At 40.9% G+C, this 27,082-nt stretch overlaps 1 protein-coding gene across 5 annotated transcripts; it reads right to left on the bottom strand.

Annotated features, from left to right (window-relative positions):
* Nucleotides 1-873: 873 nt before the first annotated feature.
* Nucleotides 874-25,580, bottom strand: LOC148219970 (complexin-4). 5 transcript variants are annotated; one of them, XM_088156937.1, is made up of 14 exons: nucleotides 25,358-25,580; nucleotides 24,427-24,581; nucleotides 24,236-24,343; nucleotides 23,714-23,775; nucleotides 22,902-23,001; nucleotides 21,587-21,710; nucleotides 21,182-21,240; nucleotides 20,436-20,568; nucleotides 19,446-19,642; nucleotides 19,269-19,339; nucleotides 16,935-17,085; nucleotides 9,387-9,553; nucleotides 7,431-7,518; nucleotides 874-2,357 (listed from the first exon to the last, which is right to left on the bottom strand). In XM_088156937.1, exons 1-14 carry the CDS (start codon nucleotides 25,539-25,541, stop codon nucleotides 2,130-2,132), a joined length of 1,827 nt encoding a protein of 608 aa, XP_088013063.1. In that variant the 5' UTR covers nucleotides 25,542-25,580; the 3' UTR covers nucleotides 874-2,129. The 5 variants fall into 5 exon arrangements, with proteins under 5 accessions (XP_088013063.1, XP_088013065.1, XP_088013068.1 ...); XM_088156939.1 differs by having other exon boundaries at nucleotides 19,446-19,639; nucleotides 25,358-25,579; XM_088156940.1 differs by lacking the exons at nucleotides 874-2,357; nucleotides 7,431-7,518; nucleotides 9,387-9,553 and adding exons at nucleotides 12,123-15,042; nucleotides 16,106-16,227.
* Nucleotides 25,581-27,082: the final 1,502 nt, after the last annotated feature.

Genomic DNA, 27,082 nt, shown 5'->3' with positions numbered 1-27,082 from the left:
GTCTGTTCAGTTTATATTTGAAGAGTGATCGATGAAAGAACTTTCTCAAGCTCTATTTGTAGAAAGGAATCTCAGCTTCCTTTTACTGTTAGCAAACTGGCTGTGTTCAGGGAAAGTAGAAACTACCTGTGAGAACATTTAACATATGGTTGGGAAGAGCTGGAAAGTGCTTGTGTGCTCAGCAGAAACATTTGGGGAAAACTGGCAATCAACCTGAAATGCGACAAAGGATTCTAGTCAAAAATAGGTTAAAAGACATACAAATAAATGTATTTGTCAAATAAATGTAATTTGCCTTAATCAAACATGATCCATATGTGATTAACACACAAAGCTGTCTGCTGCCCTCTCTGGTTTTTTTGCCGATGAAACACTGCAGGCACAACACAGCCCACAGCCTTCCTGGGCTGCTGCGTCTGTCTGCCCCTTGTCACTGTCCCCGTGGAGCTGTGGGTGACTGCTGACTCCTCCACTTTACCTGTGGAACCTGTGTTATCCTGACTTTTCCTCTCCCTGCTGGTGGTGGTACCTTCCAGGATCCACGGGATGACCTAACTTCTCTCCACAAAGCCCTGTAATTCCCTGGGGCTTGGCAGAGCCCCCACTGCTCTGTGGGGCTGAAGGACCTTACCCAAAGCAGGCAAAGGGGGCTCAGCACAGAATGGTCTCCACACCTGGAGTGTGCTGTGGTTGTATCTTGTGCACTTTACAAACCAATACCTGAGGCCAAGATCAAGGGAGAGGAGAGGAGAGGAGAGGAGAGGAGAGGAGAGGAGAGGAGAGGAGAGGAGAGGAGAGGAGAGGAGAGGAGAGGAGAGGAGAGGAGAGGAGAGGAGAGGAGAGGAGAGGAGAGGAGAGGAGAGGAGAGGAGAGGAGAGGAGAGGAGAGGAGAGGAGAGGAGAGGAGAGGAGGAAAAGGGGGGAAAAAGAGAGAAAAGACAAAGAGAAAAGGAAGGAAGAAGCAAGCAAGGAAGGAAAGAAAAAGAAAGGAGATAAATCATACTTAGTGCATTTGTTAATTTAAAATTAATATTTTTACTTGATTGGCTGTAGACAGAACGAGAGAGAGAGAAAGAGACTTATAAACCTGTAGGAAAGTGCTACATGTATTCATGTCCAAATTTAATTCCCAGGCTAGCTCTTGGAGAAATTACAAAGCCATTAATTTCATAAAATTCCTTGTGAGTAGCAGCCTGCATGTCCCACGGACCCAGGCAGATTTAACATTAGTGAGAGCTATGCCTTTCCTCAGGTTTAGGTGCCCTACCCTGGCATAACTTTCCATGTTTAGCCTTCGATGGAGACAACTCCCAGAATCAGCGTGGGGAGCTGCTTTTAGCTTAGTGCTGGTACCCCAAGCCTCAGAATTTGGCACACAGAGAAGACAAGAGGACAAGAAGAGGGTCACTGCTGTCCCTTGATGTTTGAAGTATCTTTGAGAGAAATAAAAGCAGACTGGAGAAAGCTGCACTGCTCCAGAGCAGGGCTCACTGAGAGCCACCAAGCCCTACTTTTCCTACAAGTGCCCACTCAGTGTATATGACATTCTTGACCCAAGCTGTTGAGTTACATACTTCATTTTTTGTCTTTTGCTACACTTACTGTAGAGATGATTTTAAAAATCAAGGGTTTGCTGCAAATATGCTGTCAATATCTGAATACTGTGTTTACCTCAAGATGTTTGAAAGACACATGTTTTTATAAGAAATATACATGTTTATTTCTGAAAGCAGGATTAAATGAGCAGTTACCTCTATCTGTCCAGTTTATACTGTCTGAGCAGTTACCATCTGTCATGTATCAGAAGTACAATTTTGTTCAAACATACACATTTAATAGCATTTCAATCATGTGGAAAAAATGGAAAAAGGCACATTTTTTCCCCAGTATTAACTTATTCTAAATATTTTTTTCCATGGGGGAAAAAAGTTATGTTCAAAACTGAGGATCAGTTCTAACTTCCTTCTAGGCAGTCCCAGCAGGTAAATTTTTACTTTCCTCTCAGGGTTTTAAGTCTCTCTCTCATCATGGTTCTATATTTACACTGAATGCTATAGAGCTACATGCTCTCCCTCTGCAGCCCCAGCAACACAAGACTGAGGTTACAGCCCTTGGGCAGTGGTGGCTCTTCTACATCACAGAACATTTCTGCTCAGCTGCCTGTTTCATCTCAGTGAAGGTGGCTTGTGCCTTTTCTTTGATGGCATCCATGTCCATATTCTGGATGTTCTGCAGCTGGCCCAGGATAGAGTCCTTGTCCTCTTCCTCCTCCTGATCTTCTGCCACCATCTTCTGAAGGTCTTCTGGCAACCCCACATCATCTCCAGCCATCTGTATTTGATTCTCATCCAATTCACTCTAAAGCAGGAAACAAAACCAGTAGATGAGAGTATTTCTGCTCTCTCAGGATCTACCAATGAGCCTCTTGTTTTGTTCTATTTTTTGGTTTTTAGGGAGAGCCAAAACAGATGCATAGATATTTCAGTCAAATTTTTTGGGTGCAACTTGTGAATTCAGGGCCTCAATCAGTCTCCATGAAAATTTTAAGATTTTTTTTGGCAATGTCAATTACATTTCTTTGAGGGGCTTCAACACTGTCAAAACCGAAGCCTTCAATGTCACTTGCCATTTTAGAAATCTTTGCCATGCTGAGAGTGCAGGAATTCCATTCCAAATTATTTGTATCCCCCAAAACCATGCTGCAGGACACTATTGAGCCTGTCAGCTGCTATACTGTGCCTGTCAGCTTCTGGTCAATGAAACAAGAGCTTTAGAAAACATGTGGTACCATTTCCTTGTTCAGTTGCACTAATTCAGCACTAAACTGAAGCCTTTTGGAAAAAAGATGCAGAATGAACTACTGGAAAAAGAGTCCCCCTCTTCCCAAACTATGTCTAAACTCTATCTAGGTCTTTGGTTGGCCTCTCTGAGTTGTGATGAAGAGCAGGGGCTGCAGTGCTGGTAAGTGGGGTAATAGGAGGACTTGGGCAACAAAAGAGGAGGGAGGTTGGTTGTGAGTCTGAGAAAGCAAAAGGAGACAGGAGAAGAAACTGGTTAAGCAATTAAAAGGGCTGAGATGCAGTAAGCACTACACACACTTGCTTCCTGTCTGCCCACTGAAACACTCCATCAGTGGGATTATGTCAATTTTTCAAACAATGGTGATTTTGTTCACATTTTCTGGTGGATTCTGATGGATCCAGAGCTCAGAAGAACAGGATATTTTGACACAGTTCACACATCAAAGATAAGCATTAATGCCTCATTACATCTCCAAAATTAAGCATGACAGCAGCAAAGGCCTGATATGAATAAGCAGCAATGCTATCAGCAGGAGGTGTTTTTTAGAGTGAGGGGTCTGGGTTTTGCATGAATGAAAGGATAAATGAATGCAAGGACATATATGAGCAATGTCTGTTGCTGCAGGCCTTAGCAAGAACAGGCAGGTTGGGGATGGTCGGCTGCATAACCACTATTTACAGTTCCATATTTCCACACTTTGCATTTGCACTTTCCTTTAATCTGATTTTTCTCCATATCTCCTGTGAAACTGTGGAGAGCTCTAGCAGGATTGTTACTGCTATGTGGATAGAATGGGTGAGGACATCTCTTCACCTTTTGTGTTAAGAGTTGCTGCAGTCAGATCTGTGGGAGCTAGAAACAATCTCCCAAGCAGAAAAGGTATTTTTTTATTGATTGAGTAATAGAAAAAATTGTGTTAAGCTTTTATTCACAACTGATGGCTATTAGAGGAGTTAGCCCTTTTGAAATCCTCACCAGTAGCAGTAGAGGATGATAAAAAATGTTAACTACTGAAAAAGTGCCCCATATCAGACAGTTCCACGTTTTTTCCTTTAGAATGATTTCTAATGTAAGGAATTGTCACTGCATGCTACTGTAGTGATTGGCAATGTGAACAATTGTCTGGCATGTTCTTGCACCAAAGCCCACTGTCCTATGGAAGTCTGAGATGTGATGTGCAACAGTTTGGGGCTTCAAAGTGTTCTCTGACCAAAAAAGAATATACTGAGATAGAGTCTAACCCAGTACAGTCCTGCCCAAGCCACCTGTCTCTACCCACTTGGCATTTAGCTTTGATAGACCTAAAATAAACCCAAAAGGGGTTGCTCAACAAGAAGCAAAGAAGCACATGATACATGTATGGCCTCTTCTCTTCCTTCTAAAATTTGAACATTTGATACTTGTTTACTTTTATTTGAAATGGAAAAGTGAACGCAGAAGCAACATCTATTCTGCTAAATTAAATGTGCCTGGCACTAGTCTTGCCCCAAGGCCAGCTGGCCTGGAAAAATCCTTTGGGATGCCATTGAACTCTGTCACCCTACCAAACAGGGTGGTCCCATCTAGCAGCCCATTGGGAATGCCTGTCCTACACTCCCAAACTGGCCCTGGGAACTGCTTGGGAGAGTGCCCAGGCCAAAACTGGGTCAGACATTATTCTGACAATTCAACAGCACAGCTGATAGAGTCCGTGTGCATGGTAATATTTTTTGACCCTGGTTATGCATTTGATGTAGTCAGTCCCAGATCTGTTTTGCTATAGATGCAATAGAGCTCTTTACATATACAATGATACACAGGTAGGTGTGAGCAGAAAACTGTCTGAGTATCTGCTTTGTTACCATTTGATGGTAAAGTCCTCTGCCCAAATTAAGGTGCAAAGGTCCAGTTCAAGGATACCAACTTGATTTTGTAGCATTAACTGTGTACAGAAATGCGAAAAAAGATGAATCAGAGAGAGGGAGAAGGATTAAGATAGTGCAAGCAGGAGATGGTCACCATGTGATACCACAGGAGAAATTCCTTCTCTGGCTCCCACAGGTAAAGGATACAGATTAAACATTAGACAGCTCCATGTCCACCGCAGGAAAAGCAACCTCCCTCAGAGAGAGACAGCTTCATTCATTAGAAGTTTTGTTAAGCTCCATCAAAGGGAGATGATCCCCTCCAGGCAGGGAGAAGAACAAATAAAGTTTGGTATTGCTTGTTAAATGGCACTTTCCATTCTCTGAACAATGATGTTACAGTCTTCTGTGCAACTTAAGAAGCAAAGACCAAATGCTGGTTCAACACTGCTTATATGAAGTCTGCTTGTAAACAAAAAAGATAAAGCTCACAGACCAATCCACAGGGGAACAGAACTCTTTTCCAGCATTGCTGCATGATGTATTGCTTTCCTTATGCCGAACCTATCCTGCCATAACATTTATCTATGCTGATGTGCAGAGATGCAAAATCAAAGTTCATCTTGCCTTGACCTGCAGGTGGGACTTAAATTAGCAACACAGCAGCACCATCGTCCTTATGCCACTGAAGGGCTGCAAGCACCTCACAAGTGGGTACGAGGAGCCAAATGTCTGAGCCAGCAGCCTTCCTCCCCAGAAACACCCTCAGGGAATCCAGAGATCACAGCTTGGAGCACAGAGCTGGTGAGTGGAGACTGTTCCCTCCTGACATCTGCATCGGGACTCCATTTTTCCACAGCACACCAGCAACTCATGCCCCTGTGTTTAGACCGTGCAGAAATTCATGGCTGAATCCCAGTTCAGGAAAAACGCAGCAAGTGGATAGGAGAGTTTGGTGAGTTTTTAAAGAAATCAATATTATTATTAAAATATTAATGTCTGTATTTATATAATATTTTTAAATGTTTGGTATGACTGTGATGCACTGAACACGCCAAAGATGAAAAAGTTGTCCATAGTTCAAATGTCTCATGGCTAAAAACATATTTCTGAGGACAAAGCTAAGTTGACAACTCTGTTAATAGGATTAGGTTCATTAAGGGTCTACTTTCTCTTATAAATCTGGCCCAGATAGCACGGAGCTTTAGATTTTACATGGCAAAGGGGGCCTTGCTTAGTCCTGAATTTCATGCTTTTACTTAAAATCCTTGCTAGTGCTTGATACTGGTAATATTCAGTGTTTCTAGCCCATACTAGGCTACCTGAAATTATTTTCAATTTTCAAAATATTTAATGCATTATCACAAGTCTGAGAGCATTTTGCTGCCAGATTGTTCTATCAAAGCATTGAATTCTTTTTCAGGGACAAAAAAGCATGCATGTAACAATTTAATTTTCTTCCTGCTATAACATGTTTTCCCAAGGGCTGGTGAAAACCAAAAAATGCTACATAGCGAGAAATAAATGCAGAAAAAGGTGCCCTGCAATATTTTTTTCTGGCTTAGAGCTATCTCCTGCCTTGGAGACAAGCCTTCTATTGTTATTGCTGAAATATGGCCCCAGAGAGTGCTTAGTACATGGAAAAGTGAAGATCCTGCTGGTGATGGATTAGATCACCACCTGCACACCTGTGTGTCTAAGAGGTGCCCAGCCAAGGGGGACAGGTGACCTGGACATCATCTGAGCTGAAAAACGCCCTGTAAGTGGGAAAATTTGAAAGCCAGAGACACACAGCTCCACTGATGTTTAGCTGGGACCTGGGCACTCAGGTATCCTGGAGCTTTCCAAAGCAGCCCCTCTTGGAGCTGAAGGCTCTGGTGAGACCCTGGATAAATGCTGCTGTCTCAGCATATGCCTCCAAAAGGAAAGCAACACCTAATGATATTTTACTCCTCAGCTGCTAATTAAAATGCTGGTGTTTAGAGACTTAAGCCTCCAATCCAATCAATCACTTAAAATCTTGGACTTAATTTTTTTGCATAATTAATCTTTCTGTAATTAAACTCACCTTCAGGGTACGTTGTCTAGCTAGAGCACCAGAAGAACCAGGCTCTTAGGGGTTAAATACATCTTACCTGAGTTCAGCTGTCACCTGGCCTCCCTCTGGGAGAGGCACAGCCACTGGGAGGTGACCCAACTCCACCTTAAACACTTACTGAAAAGTTTGGCTAAACGAGGCTACAAATGCTGGTCTCTTTCTGTTGGTGATGAGTCCCTAAATGACTTGTTTGGATGAAGCACTACGTTTTTTATCAGTTAAATTTACAGCAGATGGATTCTTTACCTTCCTCCATTTTAATTAATCAAAAAGCACTGGAAAATACTGATCAGAAAATGAGTGGCAACGACTCAGTGCTGGCAGGTGAGTAATACAAATAAGCTCTCAAACTGCTAAGAACCACCACACATATTCTCGAGGGGTATAAATGAAATATGTGAATATCTTCCCAGTAGTGACAGGTCGGAGCAAATGTGTGATCCAAACTCCTGGAAAGAATACTCTGTCCTGTATTACCTCTCTCCTGCCCATGGCAGAAGCTTACACAATAACACAATAATTTAAAAAAAATTCAAAATAAGTTGCTAGAAGCTTTTGCTTTCAATATATTGGTTTTCCTGGAAATATTTGACAGTGCCAAGATCACAAAAGAAAAAGGAATGGGCAGCTTCAAACGGGTTGAAATTTGGTTTCTGGACTAGCTGAGCTAATGAGCTACAGGCTTACCTTGGGCAGTCTGTACTTTTCTCTCAGGTGAACCCTCAGAACGGCTCTCTCTGCTTTTTTCTGTGCAAATGCTGCATCTCTTTCCATCCTGGAAATAAAAATAAAAATGTTTCTTCAAGATGCTAATAGAAACAATCTTTTCCACTGGACCAGTTGCTTGGCTGCAAAAAGCTACACACGGGAGTTATTCCCCAAGGTAAGTAACTTGTCCAAAGGTGAAAAAGGAGCAATATCAATAAAGTGATGACAAGGGGCCACACTTCCTGTGCTTCTGTCACCTGTAAATTTTCCTGGGTTTTGTGCATTCATTGTTTCACAAGGGCAATGAATTCTAAAGCTTCCCTGTATGGAAAAGCACTGACTTCACCTGTGATTTTGTAAAACGTTTGCATTAGATTTAAAAACTGGTCTGCACCATTTTTATTTTTAGATTACACATTTATTCATTTGCAAAATGTGTCTCCTCGAAGTTTTTTGGTAACATTTGATAACATTCACCTTTCACCCCTCCTCTCCCTTGAATTTCTTTTTTCCCCGGGAGCATTTTCATGGAAATTCTATTGCAAAAATGATCTTGTTTCAGTATAGGTAGTTTGGCACATAAAAGCTACTTCCAACATGAAATATTACTTTTCCTCTGCCTCCAAAATGAGTATTTGGATTTCTCTCCCTCTAAAAACAAAGCCCCCACAAACAAATCTAAAATCTGAGAACACCCCAAAGCCTGGTTGGTTACGGGTTCAGAACTGCCTGAGCACGAGTTCAGCAAGGAACATTTACTTTTCTGGTCTCCACTCCTGCACAGCTGAACATTGGGCAAAATCCAGGGAGCCCTGAAACAGGAACATCCTCTTGCTGTGTCAGTGATTTCTGACACAGAACCACTTCTCATCCTGAGATGATCTTTTCTCATCGAGTCTCTAACTCCTGCCCTGCTTCCTCAGTACGGTTCAGCAGGGAAAGGACACGTGCCCCATTGAACGGTAGAGAATCATTCTTTTCCCAGGTATTTCCCTGTGCCAGGAATCCTGTGCTCCTTCTCAGTCTCCAGAAAGTATCTCCCTGCCAGCAGATGCTCATTTCGCTTTTCAATATCCCTTGACAAAAGGCAGAGCAAAACATTCTGTGCATTTTTCCAGACCAAACGACACCTCTTCAGGGCTTCCTGATAGAAATGTCTGATGCTAAATACAGACCTGGATACCTCAAGTTCCATCAGTCATTAACCTGGCACCTATAATCATCTTACAAGAAGGATTTACACCACCATTATGTAATTGACCATTAGAGGAACAGATGCATTTGAGATTTAAAAGTCAATCGTTTTATTTATAATTTTGCATGGTTTGAACTCCTACACATGCCAAGTCCTCCATTTTACTTGTTTTCATAAACACAGCAGGTGATAAAGATTGTCTTTTCAGAAAAAACTGAGACTTAATTGATTTTAAAGTTCCACTTTATTTAATAGATTTTAGAAAAAAAATAACTGCCTTAAACCTTTGCTCAAGATAAATGAGCACCCAGGACTTTTTCAGGTCTGCCATAACAAATGTAGACAACGAAATATTACATATTGGAAGTGTGCTCCACATGGAGTTCTAGAACAAATCATATACATTTGAGAATTAAATGCTGCACTGCTGACACCTTGGAAAATTTTTCTACATAAAGTAACATCACCTAGGAGTGAGTCCAGCATATCAAGCTGCAGAGATAGCAGGAAAGCATAGCAGAGAGTTGCAAGATGGAGAGGGGGGCAGGAAGAGGGAGCATAATATTTTATCATTTCCAGTTGGGTAACTTTTATTTTGGAAAGTCTTTTTAGCAAAGATTCATCTGCTTAAAAAAAAAAATAGTGAAGAGCTGCATGTTTGGCTTTTTCTTGGGTTATTTTTATCTGCACAAAGTTACCAAAAGCAGCCCCGTACTCATAATAAGGGAACAGGTACTCACTTCTCCTCAACCATTTGCTTTTGATATTCCTCATACTCCTCTCTGGTCATTCCTGCAGCTGCAGCTGGGTCAGAAGGAGTGCTTTCTTCTTTGCTTTCTTCCCCTCCACCTCCAAGTCCCAAATTCTTTACCTGGTTGCTCAACATAGTTTTCATTAGAAAGGCCATCTTCTCAAAAAAAAAAAAAAAAAAAAAAAAAGAGGTATAAGAAAATAACTACAAGAAAGCCAAACAAAAAATGTTTTCAAACACAACAGTTGTAAGAGAGAGAATTTCTACAGCCACATCAGCTCTTCAAGGGCACAGTGCTGGTGAAACGTGAATGCCAAAACCAGTTTGTCAGCCATAATCTGGATTAAAGAAAGAACTCCTTAATATATAGAGGCAGATGGTTCAGATTACTCCAAAAAAATCATTAGATGCAACTACCTACTTTTTCCATTAATACTTTAAGCTAATTGTACACACACACACACACAAATCAATTATAGTATGCAATAGCATTTTGACATCTTTAGTCTTGAAGTTTGCTCTCAGTTTCACAGAGATCACAACAATCCCTGGATCTGAATTGAAAACCTGCTTGACTCAATAGCCACAGCAAAATAGCAAAATTCAGCCTACTGAGTGCAAAACACTCAGATTTGAGATTTGAAAACTTGAATACTTCATTGAGCAAAAACCCTGTTTCTTTTTATCCATGAATATTTTATCTCACTGGACAGAAATATTTTGTGTGGTTTTTCTTCAGCCCCTCTTCATATGGTTGGTTTATCTTGCAGATGAATGAGGCAACACTGCTGTGATTGCTTTATTTTAAGAAAGTAACCCCAAAGAAAGCAAGTCATTTCTTCCTACTATTCTTTCCTTCTGTCAGCTCTTCCCCAGGCTGCCTCCATCTAGATCCCTGCTTTGAGGCTGCATAAAACACCTGCTGTTTGTAATCCTAATTGCTGAGAAAGGATTAATAAATCTGGATCTGTATGCCATAAAACAGTCTAGGTAGCTTTTGGGTACAGATTGTTTCTCTTGTTTCTTTCAAACCTTTAGTCACATCATTAGCCTCTCCAGGTATGCTCAGATAAGATTTCCAGGAGCTGCTGCCAAGGTCATAGACTATTTTGGGAAAGAAAATCACCTGCTAGGTTTCCAAAGTTCATGAGTTTGGGTTCTGAGCATTTATCCTACTGCACTGACTGCACATACTTTAATGCAACATTCTGAAATGTTGATTATCTAAATGGCTCTCCCAGCACTCTCATCATTTTGATGAGAACGGAGAGATGGGAGGATTGCAGTTTGCCTAATGCCTTAATCTATATTACAGCCTTTCTAATTAAAGCAGACCTATTACTATTAAAAAAGACAAACACAAAAACCCACAAAAAAACCCCCAAAACAAACAAAAACCACCAAAAAACCCCAAAAACAATTAAAACAAACAAACCCCCCAAACAAACACAAAACAACAAACAAACAAACAAAAAACTCACCACAGGACAATCTGAAATCCTGGATCATTAGTGACTACATGAGAAACTCTAACTTTATTTTTGAAACTATCACTCAGAATCATGAATTCCAAGTAACAACTACTTCATCTTTATTTAGAATACTCCTGGCTGGAGTTCTGCAAACACTGATTTTTCCAGTGCTGTATCCCAAGGGTCTTCTCCATGTGTATGGGGAGTGATACCTCTTAAGTTTCGTGCTGTTGGTCTTTACTGAAAAGAAGCTTCCCCGATTTTGGTGTAGGCTTTGATCCCTCTAGAAATGTTTCTAACATAATTTTGTGCCTAAAAGTGATGGTTTCACAGGATTGAGAAAGTCAAGGACTAGCTTGGGGAGGGACTGCTAAGAGGTCTTGCCCTCCAGCTCTCAACCTTTCAATCAGCAAAAGGCTTTCCTATGTTAATTTAAGATCAAAGATAACAAAAAGGGCTTTAAAAGTTACTGGGCCTATTGGCACTGAAGCTGCTGAGAAACACGGGAGAGACTGGTGACAAAAGGCACAGCATAGCCAGTACCCCAGAGGAATTCTGTTTCAGGAGGTGCTCCATTGCAGTTAAACACGTACTGCTTTTTTGTTGATGACAGGAAGCCCAGGCGTCATGAAAACATACACCCAGCAGCTAATCAAGTACTCATGTTGCCACTTCCTTTGCTTTAAATCTGTCTTTTCCTTCTAGCTTAAGTGAAATCAAAATTAAAGACTCTATTGCGTTTTATCTGATGCAAGTGGGTAACATGTGAAAGCCTGTGTTCCATACCCACAGATCTCTAACCCCAGCACCGAATTCAGTGTTGAAACAGGCAAATCCCAGAGGGAGGCCAGCCCAAAAATGCCATCCGAATTCCCCATCTTTTCTAGATTCTGTGTTCCTATCAGTCATATAATGCAAAAATACTTAGGTGTTCTTGAAAGACACGGGATTCTGCCCCCTCCTTCCTCCATCTCCCAAGAGGATGTTGCCTTTTCTAGCAGCTGGACCATCAGAAAGAAGTATTTTAGGGCTTTGTCATCTTGAATAGATTCAATTCAAGATTCCTCCACTTGCTAAAAAACTTGTTCTGGGCTGGGGAAAAATGACAGTCAAAGAGGGAATTCAAATTCAGAATGCTATTAACTCCCCAGTATCAGGTCTGTAAGTGTTCTGACTCTGAACTGAGGGTAAAGAATGTTTCAAATACACTTGCTTAGATTTCATGGATATGTACCACATGAAACGAAAAAGGCTTACTAAAAATATGCACCTTTATTCAAATAAGGTTATCTCTGAACTCCACGTATCAATTTACATCAGTCAGAAACAAACATTAAACTGTCAGCTGTTTGAATTTAAAATAAATTAAAAAAAACAGTAGACATTTTTTGGTGTTACAGTAATTGATCCATTGAGAAAGGTCATATTTTCTTCCCACAGAAGTTACAAATCAGAGCAGTTAATTTACAAACCGTAAACCAGGTTATTTACAAACCATATTGTGCATTTGACTTCTGAAAGATTCAGGGGCAACCACGTGTTTAATAAACCCCCACCAGTACAATCTCATTATCTTGTCATTGCCAAATATTTGCACTTGTTGTCCACAACTCAAATATCACTTGTTCTCCCCAATATTGTCCAACTGCATTCCAAGGTGTCTTTTCCCCCTAGCTGTGAAACCATACTGGGTAAGAATCAAACACACTGTCACTGTTGAAAGAAACCTAACAGGAGACTACATTGACTAAAAAAATATTCTTAAAATCCTAATTTGTTGCTATCACTTCAAGAACACACAGGATGAAATTGGAGCTGAGCAGTTGGGAGTTTTCTTCTGATTCAATGACTTATGGAAGCTCCCAGGTGAGGTGACTGTGCAATGGATCATGAAGCAAAGGTACCAGTTTTCTGGTGTTCCATGTCAGACCTCCTGGTCCCTACCACTGAAGTTTACTCATTGCATGTGGGAGACGTGTCTGATCCTGAAGAGGAAACTGCAGGCTTCAAATTTCCCTCCACACATCACCCCCAACCTGCTCTTCTTTCTAACCAAACAAACTGAAATATGGGCTGCTCCAGCTTTATATCAAAGGAATGGGTGGGTAAATTCACAGTAACAAAAATCCATTCCAACCTCCTCTCATTCCAACGGACACATCAGAATTGCTCCTCATTCTGCCAGATATGTATCAAAATACTTTCAGCATAAGGGGTTTTGCAAAGCCTGCTGTGAGAGAAGGAGTTCTGTTTGGATATTGCACTGATGCAAGAAGCTCTGCAACTGAAACACCACTGTACAATTTCAGAACCGTTTAAGAAAATATATTAAGTTTCACTACAAGAGTCACAGTTGTAATAGCTTAGACTCAAGGCACCTGGAAATATTTGCTGGTGTTGAAAGAACTGAAGAGATAAATTCCAATCTGTTATTCTGCTTTATCTGAAAAGTTGTTTATTCATTGATTAGCCTGAGGCAGTAGTTTATCTCATTAGTACAGCAAAACCTGCTCAAATTTAGAAATCAATCTATAGAGCTATACCACTTGCAGTATCCCCCATACTGCAGATGTGTTAATTGGTGTGCAGCCATTGTCATTTTCTTAGTATAGCACAGACATTCACTTTTTGGACACTGTATTTGAAATAACAAAAGATATTGCATAGATTTATCATTTCTCCAAACTGACAGGCACAATACTGAAGTTTTCATCATCACAGAGAATTTGGCAGCATGTTGCACTCCAAGGGAGCAGACTGTAGAAATGCAACAGGAGTAGTCATATTAAAGGTAATTTTTGCAGATCCAGACAAACAAATTAACACTTCTAAGTGAAATATCCTGATGCATTTGTGTATTTTATAGAATTTCGAAAACCACAGAAATACTGATTCTAATTCTACATAAAACTCAAGGACAAAGTTACCACAGATATGTAAACAAGGCAAACTGAATTAATTTCACATTCCTAAGTTGGGCCCTCTGCTCTCTTCCTTTCCCGAAGCAAATGTTCACTTGATAAAAAAATCAAAATCACATGTACAGTCTTATGCTTTTGATATCCAAGCAGGAATTGACACAAAATACTGGGTCTACAGATTAACAAACATGTCTGAAGCAAGTTTGTGAAGAAATGGGTTAACACTCAACACCTGTACTTCACAATACTCACAGCAAGATTTAAATCAAAGCATCTGTACTTGATACATGAAAGATACGAGATGGCTTTAGAAAAGTAAAGACAAATTCCCATACTAAACATATCCTTGATACAATCAGATTGGAAGATGGATAAAGCAATCATCTTTGCTGGAAAAGATCTAGAAATCTCCCCCAAAAATGACAGACAGACTTGAAACTATGAAAAAAGAAATTAGCCCCACAATATACTTGAAGAAACTACTTTATCACATTTTTTCTCACTGCCCAAAATCAAACTGCCAAACAGAGAGAGAAGCCTTTCTTTGCATGTTCTGTATAATTGGATTTTTACATCAGGTATCAAGAGTCAGGGTCTTAAAGGCCTGTCTTTGTGTCCACATATTAAAAACTGTTGAAATAGGAACTAACTAAAATATTCTTATACTGTTAGATCCAAGTGGTAAACAAATAAAATGTTTATAATAAATTTTTGCCCGCCAAAAAAAAAAAAAAAAAACCAAAACAACAACAACAAATCCCATAAAAGAACGGTTCTTTGAGGTTTGGGATTTTTTAACCTTCTTTTTCTTTTATTTTTTTTTTTGACTGCTATGTCAGGACACTTAATAGCAAGTTTTCTGTAGAAATCCTCCCTCTGCAATTCACACTCTGAACAAACACCAAGCCTGGGTGTTTCAGCTCCTCTTCTGGAATCTTAACAACAGCAGAGGCGTGGGGAGTTTGCCTTTCAGTATTTAGGAAAAAGTCAGCTGAAAATACAGACCTAGATAGGTCCTGCACAGTCTTCCCCCATCCAGCATTTGCTCCCTGGTTTTAGCATCAAGACTTTAAATGAGAACTCATTTTATTTAGCAAAATTCAATAATTTATAATATTGAAGTATATCCAACACTAAAATTTCCCTCATTTACAGAAGTGTAGAATTTTCTGTGCATACAGACTGCTGTTATGTACACACAAACGGAATAGGTCATCAAAAGAACTTTTTGGCTGCTGCCTCTTGTTGGCTCCTGAAAGAAAAGGCAGAAAAGAATTCTTCAAGTCTTTTTAATTTGAAACTAGCTAACTGCTTTAAATGTTCATTTATTTGAGGATTAGAAGATTCCATTCCTTATCAATAAAGACTTAGAGACAATATAAGTCATATCACAGGAAGAGAACATAATTTTTTCTATTGAGAAAGACATGGGGTAGCATCACTGTAGTTCCAATTTTGCATCAGATACGAAAGGAAAAAAAAAAAACAAACAACCCCACATTCTGGACACAAGCCAGAAACAACAAAGGAACAAACAAACTGACTTTTAAAATACTCTTGAACATTTTCTGAAGCTTCTTAGCATCTGATAGGCCTAAATATCATATTAGAAAAGGAAACCTATGCAACTAAGCAGGGAAAAAATTGACTTTAGTGGGATTTCCTTTTCCCTCTGGCACAGATCATTAATTTTCTTAGTGGATTCAGACACTGTGGATCAATCATATCCAGGTGCTGGGACTACAAATGCATCACAAAGAACTGTTTGTCCTGGAAATCACCATTCCAGCTGATGGCAAAAAGACTGCCAAGCATGGGGGTAGTCCTTTTCATCAATGCAAATAGGATTTCAACATTATGGCATCACAATGAGGGGGAAGAGAACAGAAAGACCATCCCAATTAGCTTAGATGAAAAAAAGGAAAAAAAAAAAAAAGAAAAAAAAAAGATGCAACAGTCAGGTTGAAAATTGATATAGGTCAGGTTCCCACTTGATCCATGGTAGGTGAGTGGAGGTAGAACAAATCAAACTTCATTATGATAATTCAATATTTCCAGGGGGTTCTGGGACAGTGGTAAATTTTGCATTCTTAGAGGTTTTGAAGACCTGACCAGTTTAAATCCCAAGTAACCCTGTCTGAATTCAGTGTGGACCCCATTTGCAGCAGAAGATTGAACTGAAGACCTGCCAAGGTCTCTTCCAATCTGAATGATTGCTTGTTTTAACAAGATTAACACAATGACACCCAACGGCATTATCAGTCAGCAGTTCTAAAACCATCTGCCCTGCTGTCTTCCAGCCACACAGGACTTACCTATACATGACATAACCAATGAATAACACACTTTGCACTGCCACAAATATGAAGAAATGCACTGTAGATAAGCAGGATGGAAATGGTGGCAACTCTGGACACTTTTGTTTGTCACTGGATGGCTGAAAATCAAGAAAAGAGCAAACAAGACATCCCATCAAAAGACTTACAAAACAGGGCTTTGCAATGTGATGTAAATATCAGAGCACAAGCAGAAAACAGATTATTTTTCAGAGTACTGTCATTCCTCTCCTACTCCTCATCTCATTCTCCCCTTCCACCTTTACATTTCTCAGACCAATGGCCTGATGTTAAATCGATGGTTATACGGGAAAGAATACATAAAGATGGTGAATTAATCAAGGACCTCCTAAGGATCATAAGCTAATTGAGCTTAATTGCTACCTAGGCTAGACTAACGTACTCCTGAATGGGAACACAGTCATTTTTTTGCTTTAAGGAGCCTTAAGCAGAGCCTGCCTGAGTTTCCCCTGATTAAAGCTCTCCCTTGTGTGCAGAAGCACCACAGAATCTCCTCTGTATAGAGCTGTTAAGTAGGGGGACAAACACAAAAAAAAAGGCACCCAGAAAACTTAATTGCTTGACCTTGTTTCCACAGGAAATTAGACTAAAAATCATGCTCTTTGTGCAAAACTTCTCATCAAGACCCAGATCATGCAGTTAGGTCAAGGCAGCATAGTTTTAGCGAAGCAGCTTAATGAAGGATTAATTGCTCCCTAAATTGCACGCTGGCTCATCCCAGCTTTTCACTAAGAGCCAAAGAAAGCTGTGTTACACTCATGCTCTACACTCCCAGCACAGAAATTACCGTGTTGCGTTGTACCAAATGCTCTATGTCCCTCTTGACCACGTGAAGGTGCTCCTTGATGTCATTGAAGTGCTGAGTTGTTTCATAGACTCCAGCAGAACCAGCATGTTGAGCCCCACTGATGGATCTCAGAGCATCAGTCACAGAACTTCTGAAACGAGACAAGAAACAAACCAGCTCTCAACACACACCAGCTTTTCTACAAACACCAGTTATTCTGGACAGCTTTCAGTTCATTAGAATCAGGCTGAAATATACAGTGGCACCAAAAGGCAGCAAATTTTACTAGCTTTCAAGAACACCTCTCAAGAAATAATCCTTTAGTCAAACTGTGATTTTTAAAAACAGTTAATTGTGTAGACAGCTGCCGTTGGTGGAGTGCTCCATCTCTCAGTCACGCTGAGAATAAGAACTAGGAAATTTTCTGTTGCCAGACATCTGCTTTGCCTGCCTGACTGATGAGGGCTGTAGAACAAGAGTTCTGTCTGAGATGCCTGCCAAGGCTTTAGGATCAGCAGAGTTTAATGCAATCTTGGAAGAAACTCGAAAGCAGTTTGAAAAATAAATAAATAAATAAACAAACAAACAAATAAAAGCTGTCATGTAAGAAATAAAAACAAGGAAGAGGCTTTAGGGATAAGAAAAGATTTAGATACATCCTTGTTTCATGATTACCATTTATATGTGGAATTCAATTCCCATGTGCATTGTCATAATACTTAATATTGTGTTATTGTGAATTCATTTTGTTTCTACAACAAATGAAATTAAATCCAGAAAAAGCTGAAGTTTCATAACTAATTTGGTTTGAGGTAAACTAGTCAATGAGCAAAAAAAACCTTTAATCTCTAATCAATATGTTTATATAATTTTCCCCTACTGTGTTGTTTCTTTTGACTTGCAAAGAGGATTATTCTACAGCTAAAATATTTATCATGTGAATGATAATCTTTTCATTATTAACAGAATAGACAATCAAAATGTATGCCTTTGGATTTCTTTTTAATTTACTTAAAACTTTCCACTTGGTTCAGATGGGAGTGTAATTCAGTGCTTTCATGGAACACTCCTAGCTCTCTGTAGAGTGGTCAGCAATGTTTCATTTCCCTGGACTTGCAATTAGTGTTATAACAATATATTTTAGAAGCAAATGTGTCACTGGAAGCTTTTACCTTAAATAAACCTACATGCCCAGTGCCTAATGACCACTGATAGTAATTCTGTCTTTCCACACACCTCACCATGTTACAACACGAGTGGGACACTCACTTGGCTCTTCTCCCCCCTAACAGAACCATCTCTACCTAATGAACAGAAACCTGCACACCCACCTTCCCCAGACAAAATAACTCCCCTTAATAGACACAGACTGTATCAAATGGAATTTACATTGACTTCTGCATTAATAACACCCTGCTGACAGTTTCTATTGTAGGAACATGCAGGATTCTTTGGTAATCAGGTGATTAAGAAATCCACAGTCTTCCAAGAAAATTACTCGGCCCCTAAGTCCTTTTCCTGCGGGATGACAAGTGATGCACCAAGGGCCTGTTTATTTTTCTCTCTAAATAAAGCATTTCTCTAATCTAAGAAAGGTATTAGGATGCACTTACGCAAACTCCGAGCTCGTAAGTAGTCACTAAAAGGGCACAGTGCCAACGTTAACAAGAAAATCTAATTTGCTTGCAAGGTATAAAGATTTGTCAAGAATATTAACACAGAAGCTTCTGTGGAAGAACAAGTGCAAAAATGGAAGCACACTAATCTTCATTCTACAAAAAACTGACCTACTTAGATAAATCACAAGAGCAGACCTTAAACCAATACAGGGGGAAAAAAGCACAACTGAAGGAATTGTTTTTCTCTTTTTTTTTTTTTTAATACAAGTTAAGGAATGCTACAAATGAAGGGCTAAACCAGCTTAAAGCCATTCCTGATTAAGACAGCAACAGTAAAACTTCTTAAAAGAAGTATTGAGACATCCCCATCAAACACAAGCATCTTCACAGATCTATTTTAGCAGTACAGCACCTTCAAGATAAGGGCTTTACTTCATTGTTTTCAAAGGGGCTGAACTTACCTGTTGAAGTGGAATTTCATGATAAAAAAGAGACGCTTTTTAAAAAATTTAATTTTAACATTTCTTTACAAAATTAGGGTGCTTAGCAATCCTTGAGGCATGAACTGACTTTTTTACAGAAATTAAATATATGCATGGAGTCTTCACTAAGGAACTGACACAAACATCAAGTTTATGAAACTGAAATAATACACAGGATTTAAATGGAAATCATAAAATCCAAAACACAGCCATAATATTTGGAAGGTGTTTACCTTATTTCCTTTACTTGTCTAATGACCTCTTCTTGGGTTTTCACAACTGTGTCTATCTCTTGCTGGGAAACCTGGTAGGGGCAGGGGGAGGACAAAGATCAACATATCTTGGAAAAAATAAATGGATCCCACTGCTGAAATCAGGCTGGGCTCTGAATCACCACGGATTTTATTTACCTGTCCCTGCTGACCTGGAAACCCTGCTCCTCTTTTGGCAATCTCCTCTGTGACTGCAGACACGTATTTCCTCTGCTCATCCAGAATCATATCCAGCTGCCTGTTCAGCTGTTTGATTTCCAGGTGAATTCGATTCTGCCCCTCAAAGATTTGCCTCAGCTCCCGATCACTCACGGTTTCAAAAACATCATCTGCTGCTGAGAGAAAAGCACAGGGGGCTCTTACACAGGTGCACCTTCCTCACAGGTTGCTCTGGATCATTCTTCTTGCTCCCTTAACATATTCACATCTATCTACCTTCTCCTACAACTTCACCATCCCAAAGTCCAAAAGACTCTGGGGCAAAGGGATTATTTCTTATCACAGAAACGTTGAACTGTATCTCAAAAATGCAGATCAAAATAACGTCTGGGACCTTTAGAACAGTCATAACTTACCACTGAGCAATAAAGATGACAACCTGAAATTTCCCGTCTAGATGCCCGAAGTACATTCCCAGTGTATGTGCAGCCAAACACAGCCATTAAAGTCCACAGAAGCAACAAATGGCTTCCATTATATTTTCAAATAATCAGGTTCTTGTCTGCCCAGCATTAGGCAAGCCTGAAAAAGCTTTTCCATGGTAAGCACATGTTCCAAGATATGCACTAGCCCACCTTTAAAAAAATTCTCTGTGAATGTGCAGAAGCAGACCAAAAAGATGTCCTTTAAATAATGAAAAAAGGCCATGTTTTCTTAATCACCACTTTGACCTTCTCTCCCTTCTGCTGTTCCTAATTCCCAGCACGTTTCCAGTCATTCATTTTGTTCTCAATCCAAGCACCATCAGAATAACTTTACTGAAATGTGTTTGCTGTTTCTAAAGATTTAAAAATAATTTGAGTAACATCAGTGGGACCTTAGCAAGATCAGCCAGAGTATCCCTAGTTCTGGACATCCTGGAAAACAAATGTTTTCCTGAACAACTGAAAAATAGCTCAAATAACTTGCCTGGCTGTCCTTGCACATCAGGATGTTCCCTTTGAAATTCTTCCTTCTTCTTATCCAATTCTTGCTGGAAGTGTTCAAACTCTTCCTGATACTTCTCTTTATCTTTCTGAGGGATTTCTGCATCTGGTGTTGGCTTTAAAACATTATTAGAGGGAAAGGCACATGTGAGATTTTTCTCATGTTCTCCCCCACTCTTAACACAACTGACTGTAGCAAAGCTGTTCAGATTTCATACGTGAACATGTAACAAAATTACTGCAGCACATTCGTACATTTAGCTCAAGTGAAAAACCACACATTCTCATGGAGATCAAATAGAAAATTTTCCCGATAGAAAATTAAAACTAGTTTTACAAGGATAAATGCTGTTTAGCAGTTGTCTTGTTTTAGGGCAGCACAGCAGTATAGAATCATTAAGCAGGTAAAACTGAAAGTGAGAACAGATATTTGCCCACTTCCAAATGAAAATGTACTTTGTAACACTGCGTGGTTTGATTTAACATCACGACTTTTGTTGCTTGAGTGGTGCTTCCAGAATTCTGGTCTTGAGAATATTAATGACAAATATTACTGAAACATTACAATATTAATTTAATTTTTCTAAACCAGATAACAGCACAGCTAGATGCCAAAATTGTGAAACAATGAATGCCATGTGTGGAAAGAGGAAATAACATAATCTGGTGCTGCACATAGACTAACATGCACAATAAAATATTTTATTAATCATGCATAAAAATGCTTACTGCTTCCTTCCCAGGCTCAGTCAGCTGGAAGGTCAGAAATGACAGCACATCATGGTCATCTGTATTCAACAAACAAAATAAAACCACCTTACAAATGTCTGTAATTCCCAAGCCAATCTTCCACTTGCAAAGGATCTTCAAAAAACAGCATCCTCCCAAGAGCTGGTGCAGTGGGGAATCAGACTATACAGGGGATTTGTCAGGAAAACCCCAAAATTCTTTAGCTGGAGTCATATCATGAGCATATCAGTAATTTGGGACTGCAAGAGGATTAATTATATCATCATGGTCAAAAATTGGTATAATGGATCAACACTAGTAGTAAAAACCCAACCACTCAACCAACCTCTCTTGCAAGCCTTGCAAGTTCCCACAGCATTTGCCAAAATTTTTAACATTTCTTACCTGCAAGTCCCCCTGTGGCTGCAGATATTCCAAAGTACCCTTGTGATGGCAACACCATATCATCCACTTTGGCACAGAATTCATAGTCCTCTTTATCCGGAGTAAAACCATTATTAATTAATACCTAAAAGGACAAGCATTTAGGATTTTAACCACATTTGTGTTAATTTTTTCGTCAGTTTGCAGCAATGCTCACAAAATACAACAGTGGGTAACTCAGCAGCTCATGTGGGAAACAAAAAAACTATTTATTTTCTGAAAGAGACATTTTACCAACATTTTACATAAGCATTCTGTTTGCAAAAGTCCACATCCTAAGAAGGTTCTGGGCAACACAGACCTGATCTACACCAGTCATCCCTTGCAGCTCTGATTCAAAGCTTAGGGAGATTCTGCAAATGCATCCCCAGAGAAAGAGAGAAGTGCTAAGTTTCACAGCACCATCTGGGACAGAAGAGTTCCTAGAGGAGGCATCAGGGCCAGGTGAAAATAGAGCAGTCTTGGAGGCTGAAGTTTAACTTTCATTCAGGAGTGACAGGCAGCTTTTCCCATTACAACACAGTACAAGGTCTGCCCTCTTCTACACAGTCATGTTTACTTTTAGAGAAACTTCTACTACAAAACGATAGCTCTGCACTTTACAGGTGCTACCTGTGAATATATGAACAGCACCTTTCCAGAAGGAATCAGAAGCCAACAAACTCACACTCTGTAGTTTTGACAACCCGGCACCACATTAGTATTTTTCTCTTTACCTAGAAGGAATTCACAATCAGCTGAATAGTATTTAACAAGTCTTAAAGACTCCCTTATACCAGTGGTTTTTAACCTTTAGTCTTCAAAGCCCTACAATTTTTTGGAGGTGAGAAGCCTCAAGTAGAAAATTTAAATCAACTGTTAAATGTATTCGGTTTTTAGCCATATCTCAAGAACCTCTTCTTCAAAAATCAGCAACTCTTAGATCAGCTTAAGGAATACCAAGTTCAGGAGCTGCTCAGTCACCTGTAGCTTAAACAGATCCTGACTTTGGGACACCTCTCCAGGCAAGTCAAGAGCAATGGCAGGGTATGAGCACATTATGAGTGTGTTGGCATGACTGCCTCCTAAGTCACGTTAGCAAAATCAGCAATACCTGCATTCTAATACAGCCAAAAGAACCTGTGTAACATTTAAACACAGCACCTCCTTCCAAGCTCTGCTGCCAAGCTCCCCATTTCCAACACTGGAACTGACATATTCGCTGCAACTCTGTGAAAAGCCAGTCTCACATTTAAGAAGCTGAGGAAGACAGGCAATTCTGCTATTTCAGACTTACAGTCAGTGTTTTTTGGTAGTATGTGATCTTGACTCGCACAGGATAGGGCTTGTTCCTAAAGTCCCTCTGACAGGATGCCAGTGCTTGTGTGGATCCATCACTGTGCAAAAAGAGAGTATCAATAAAACCCTGTGTTATGATTAATCAACTGGACCCAAAAAGGGTCTGACTCTCACTAAGCAACCTCATCCCAGCTTTTCAATCTGCAAGCTTTTCCAAGGCAGTTCTGTACTTGCACTGAGCTTTCTGCAGAGATCTCCAGTACTGCATGCAGTACACAGGACACAATGCAGAGGGAATGCAGCAATGGGGAAACCTCTTTTCTAATATACAGCCTAAGATATAATTTTCAGATATATTCCTGCACCTGGGAACCTAGATGGAACTGAGCTGTAGAGCTTGACACCTCTTCTCTCCGAAATACAAAAAGGTGTTCATTGTGCTGTTGATAAACAATCAGAAATCAAAATTAAGGCAACTAATTACAATAACAGCAATTAGCTTCCAGTTAGTCACTCCTGCCAATTATTAGCTGTTTGTGGAGGATCCTCACAAGCAGCAGTCTGTACTGTACCTATATTTCTCTGAGTTCATCCATCCCAAAGGGCATATGCAACTTCAATATCCATCACTTGCCAATTTCTCTGCTGTTTCTGCCAAAGCAGTGTTTTAACAAATAGAAACCCTCAAATGTAAATGAAACAACAAAGTTTCACATGAAAGAAGCCTTTATATTGCTTCTCCAAGGGTTTTATGGAACATTTCATCATTCAAAAGCAAGCATTCAGCAACAACACTAAAAATAAACTTACTTCTGATGGTCATACAGCAGCTTTCCATTGTTGCCTACAACAATCACTCCAGGATTGTTTTTCTAGGGAAAGAAATGGCACACAAATGGATTAGTTTAATTTGAAGGGAAATATCAGCAACATCTCTGACAGCCTACTACTAAAATCAGTCTAAAATGTCTAAAAGCAAGCCAAAGTTGTGCAGGGAAAACAAAAGTACCAAATCAGACCTACTATGTATTATTTAAGTTTCAGGATCATTCTGGACTGGAAAAGTGAGAATTGAAAGCAGCAATTGTCATCCTCATCTGCTACAAAATCTTTGCTGCTGAGCTACTCAAGGCAGAATTCTTCCAATAAAAAGAGCATCTCTGAAGACACACGTAGAAATTGATGTTTCCAGTATAAGGGAAATGTGACTGTTTTATTTTATCCCTTTGATATGAAAGAGGGGAGGAGTAGGAAAATAATATCCCGTTTTTTTCCTCAACAGGCAGAAAATTTATTTGTCATCTTTTCTAGAAGAGTTTCCTTCCAACCAACCTTTGCATCATTGTCAAATGAATCAAAGAAAATTCCAACACCATTCCATTTATCAGCTGCCCCAAAAACAGGACCTTCCAAGCCTTGCTCTTCTGTAAACCAAATTGCCTATGAAGAAAGCAAAAAGTCTTGAGTTAAGATAGACTTTTAAAGTACATTTATTTTTCTCAGTTAGATGAAACTGCTCCTACCAATCCATCAGCTCCGATACGGCCTCTTCCTGTAACTCGAAAGGTCACTTCCACTTCCCAATATTGAAATATTGATTTGTTTTTCGTCCATACTGAGCCTTTCTGGCTTTTCAAGGAGGTTGTTATACGGATCTGATCTGCACTTGGGATGGCATCTAGAAAGGAAACAAGAGTTTAGCAGTGTAAAAAACCAATAGGCTACATTCAGAGAGAGATTAATTTCCTTGCATTAAACGTATTTTTTAGGGATTATTTTCTTGAAAAAGCAAGGGCAAAAACCTCATCCGTAGATTGTTTCCTTCACGTCACTTGTAGCATAATGTCAAGTAAAAAAGTTACATTTAAGAGTTAAGTAATAGCAACTAAAGCCCGACCAAAACCAAAATTACAGCAGAAGCTACTGCAGAGAAACTGTGCGAGTGTGGAACTGTAACTGTCAACAAACTCCTTTCTCAAGGCGGGACACTCAGGAAGGGCAACAAGCCTTTCGGAGCACAGCGGAACCCTTAACCCAGAGCGCACAGAAACTGCACAAATGTTGTTCAACCAAGTCTTACTCGCCGAGGCACACTTTGCATTTCGAGCTTTGAGACGATGAAACCCAACAGTTTTTCTGGCAGCACAGCCCGGGCCGACCTCGACCGCGGCGGCAGAGACACATCAGCACTTCCCGGCAGCGCCACGAGTCCCCTGCCCAGGGCCCGCAGCCGCCACACCAGGAGGGCCGTGGGTGGGAGCCCGGCGGGCCCGGCCACTTCCCCGCCACCGCAGCATCTCCTCTGCGCCTCTGGTGCCACGCGGGACGCGCCTCTGGCGCCGAGGGGACGGCACGCAGGGCCAGCTTCGCCCTCGGCTTCTCCCCGAGACCCCGCGTCCCCCGACCGGACACTGCTGCCTCAGCCCGGCCCCGCCACCCCCGCCTGGCACTTACTGCCTGTGTGCACCCAGAACGGCACCGTGCCGTCCGCCTGCACCAGGTGCGGCCCCTTGAAGCTGTACTTGTACTCGAAGCGCCGATGCGGCGCAGCCGCCGCGCCCTCCGTGGCCTGCGCGCCGGAGACGGCCGGGCGGCCGAGGGCGAGCAGGAGCACTAACGGGGCGAGCAGCGCCACCATCTTGGCCGAGCTGCGGGCCGATACACTGGGCCAGCGCGGCGGCCTCTGATTGGGTGAGCGCCGGGGCGGGCGCGCGCGGGGCGGGGAGAGAGGCGGGGCCGAGGTGAGGGCGGGAACCGGGCCGGGCTGAGGGCGGCGTGAGGGCGGCGTGAAGAGGGGGAGCCGGGCGGGGAGCGGGCCGGGCAACCGGGCACGGTCGGAGCTTGCTCCCCATCCCGGTGCCTCTCAGCGAATTTCCGAGCTGGCCCGGGTGCGAGGAGCCGCGCGCTGTTAGCTGGTATGCGGGTCCGCCGCGTTCGTGCGGCCTCTCGAACAGCTGCGAGTCGCTAACAGTGCAGAGAATGTCTGAAAGAGAAATAATCTGTTCTTTCCCCTCAATATTACTTTCTTAGAAAAGACCACACTTCCACGGGCTCTTTTCAATTCATTTGCAGAGTAGTCGGAAGTCCCGCAGGAAAATCCACCCAGTTTCTCCCAACATGAGAGGCCAACCTTCCGCGGAGGTGAGCAGAACAAACCTGAGGTGACAGGCAGGCCCCGACCTGACAGGTGACAGTGGTGGCAGATGGGGAGAGCCCCCGACATTGCCAAGATGGGAAAACGGCTGTGTCAGTGTGCAGCGTCACAGAGCAGGGTCAGGGCTTGTCTCACAGTTAAATCAAGCACTGAACCAGCAGTTAAGAGCTTCCTTTTTCATTCTCTTCGTTTAGCAGCCTGTCTTACAGCCTTCTTGGAGAATAAAATAATTATCAGGGGCGGTGGTTTTTCTTTTCAGTTTCTTTCCACCCTTGGGTTTTGTTCTATTTTTCGTACCCATTTGATTCTGACATCCTTTCTTTTTCTCTTCATCTACGTGTATGAGCAATGTTAGACTCAGTAAGTAGGTTCAGAGTCTACCATAGAAGAGGATGATCTTGGAGGCATTCAGGAGAGATTAAGTTCTTTTTCTAAAATGGTACACATTTCCTTCAGCATGGGTGAAAATAAAACCTTACATTCTCACTTCTTTTTCAGCTACACAAAGGAGTAAGCAAATATATGACCAGATGAGACTTAGCAAGCAAAATGTTTCTGAGATAAATTTTACAATATCTATATATAAACATATTGAGTGTTCTTGATCAGTTAACACTTGTTTCTATAGAGAAGGAAGTGCTTGATGTTTTGTTTTGTATAGTATCTTCCATCCAACAATATTCTAAAACATCCCTGATTTATGAATCTATTTTGCTTTTTTAGACCATTTATGTGGGAGATATCAAGGGAATTGGGAGTCTCTTCTTGACAGCTTTCTAGACACAGGAAACTCAGCTGTTTTACTGTCCTTTAAAGATCTAGAAAGCGATTTTTGAGGTAAAATTCTGGAATTCGTTCAGGAGGATAAAATGGTGTGTGCACCAGAGGTCCGAATAGAGCAGCATGATGCACTCTCCTGTCTGCTTCCTGCATTTGGCAGTAGGCTCTGAATTGACGCCAATAAAATACCAGAACCACGCTGAAGGAGACTGGAAACCCAAAAGCACAAGACCTGAAACAATTCG

The sequence above is a fragment of the Sturnus vulgaris genome, chromosome Z (genome assembly GCF_052056855.1).
Source record: "Sturnus vulgaris isolate bStuVul1 chromosome Z, bStuVul1.hap1, whole genome shotgun sequence".
NCBI classification, from domain to species: domain Eukaryota; kingdom Metazoa; phylum Chordata; class Aves; order Passeriformes; family Sturnidae; genus Sturnus; species Sturnus vulgaris.
This window is presented reverse-complemented; position numbering and strand designations above follow the sequence as displayed.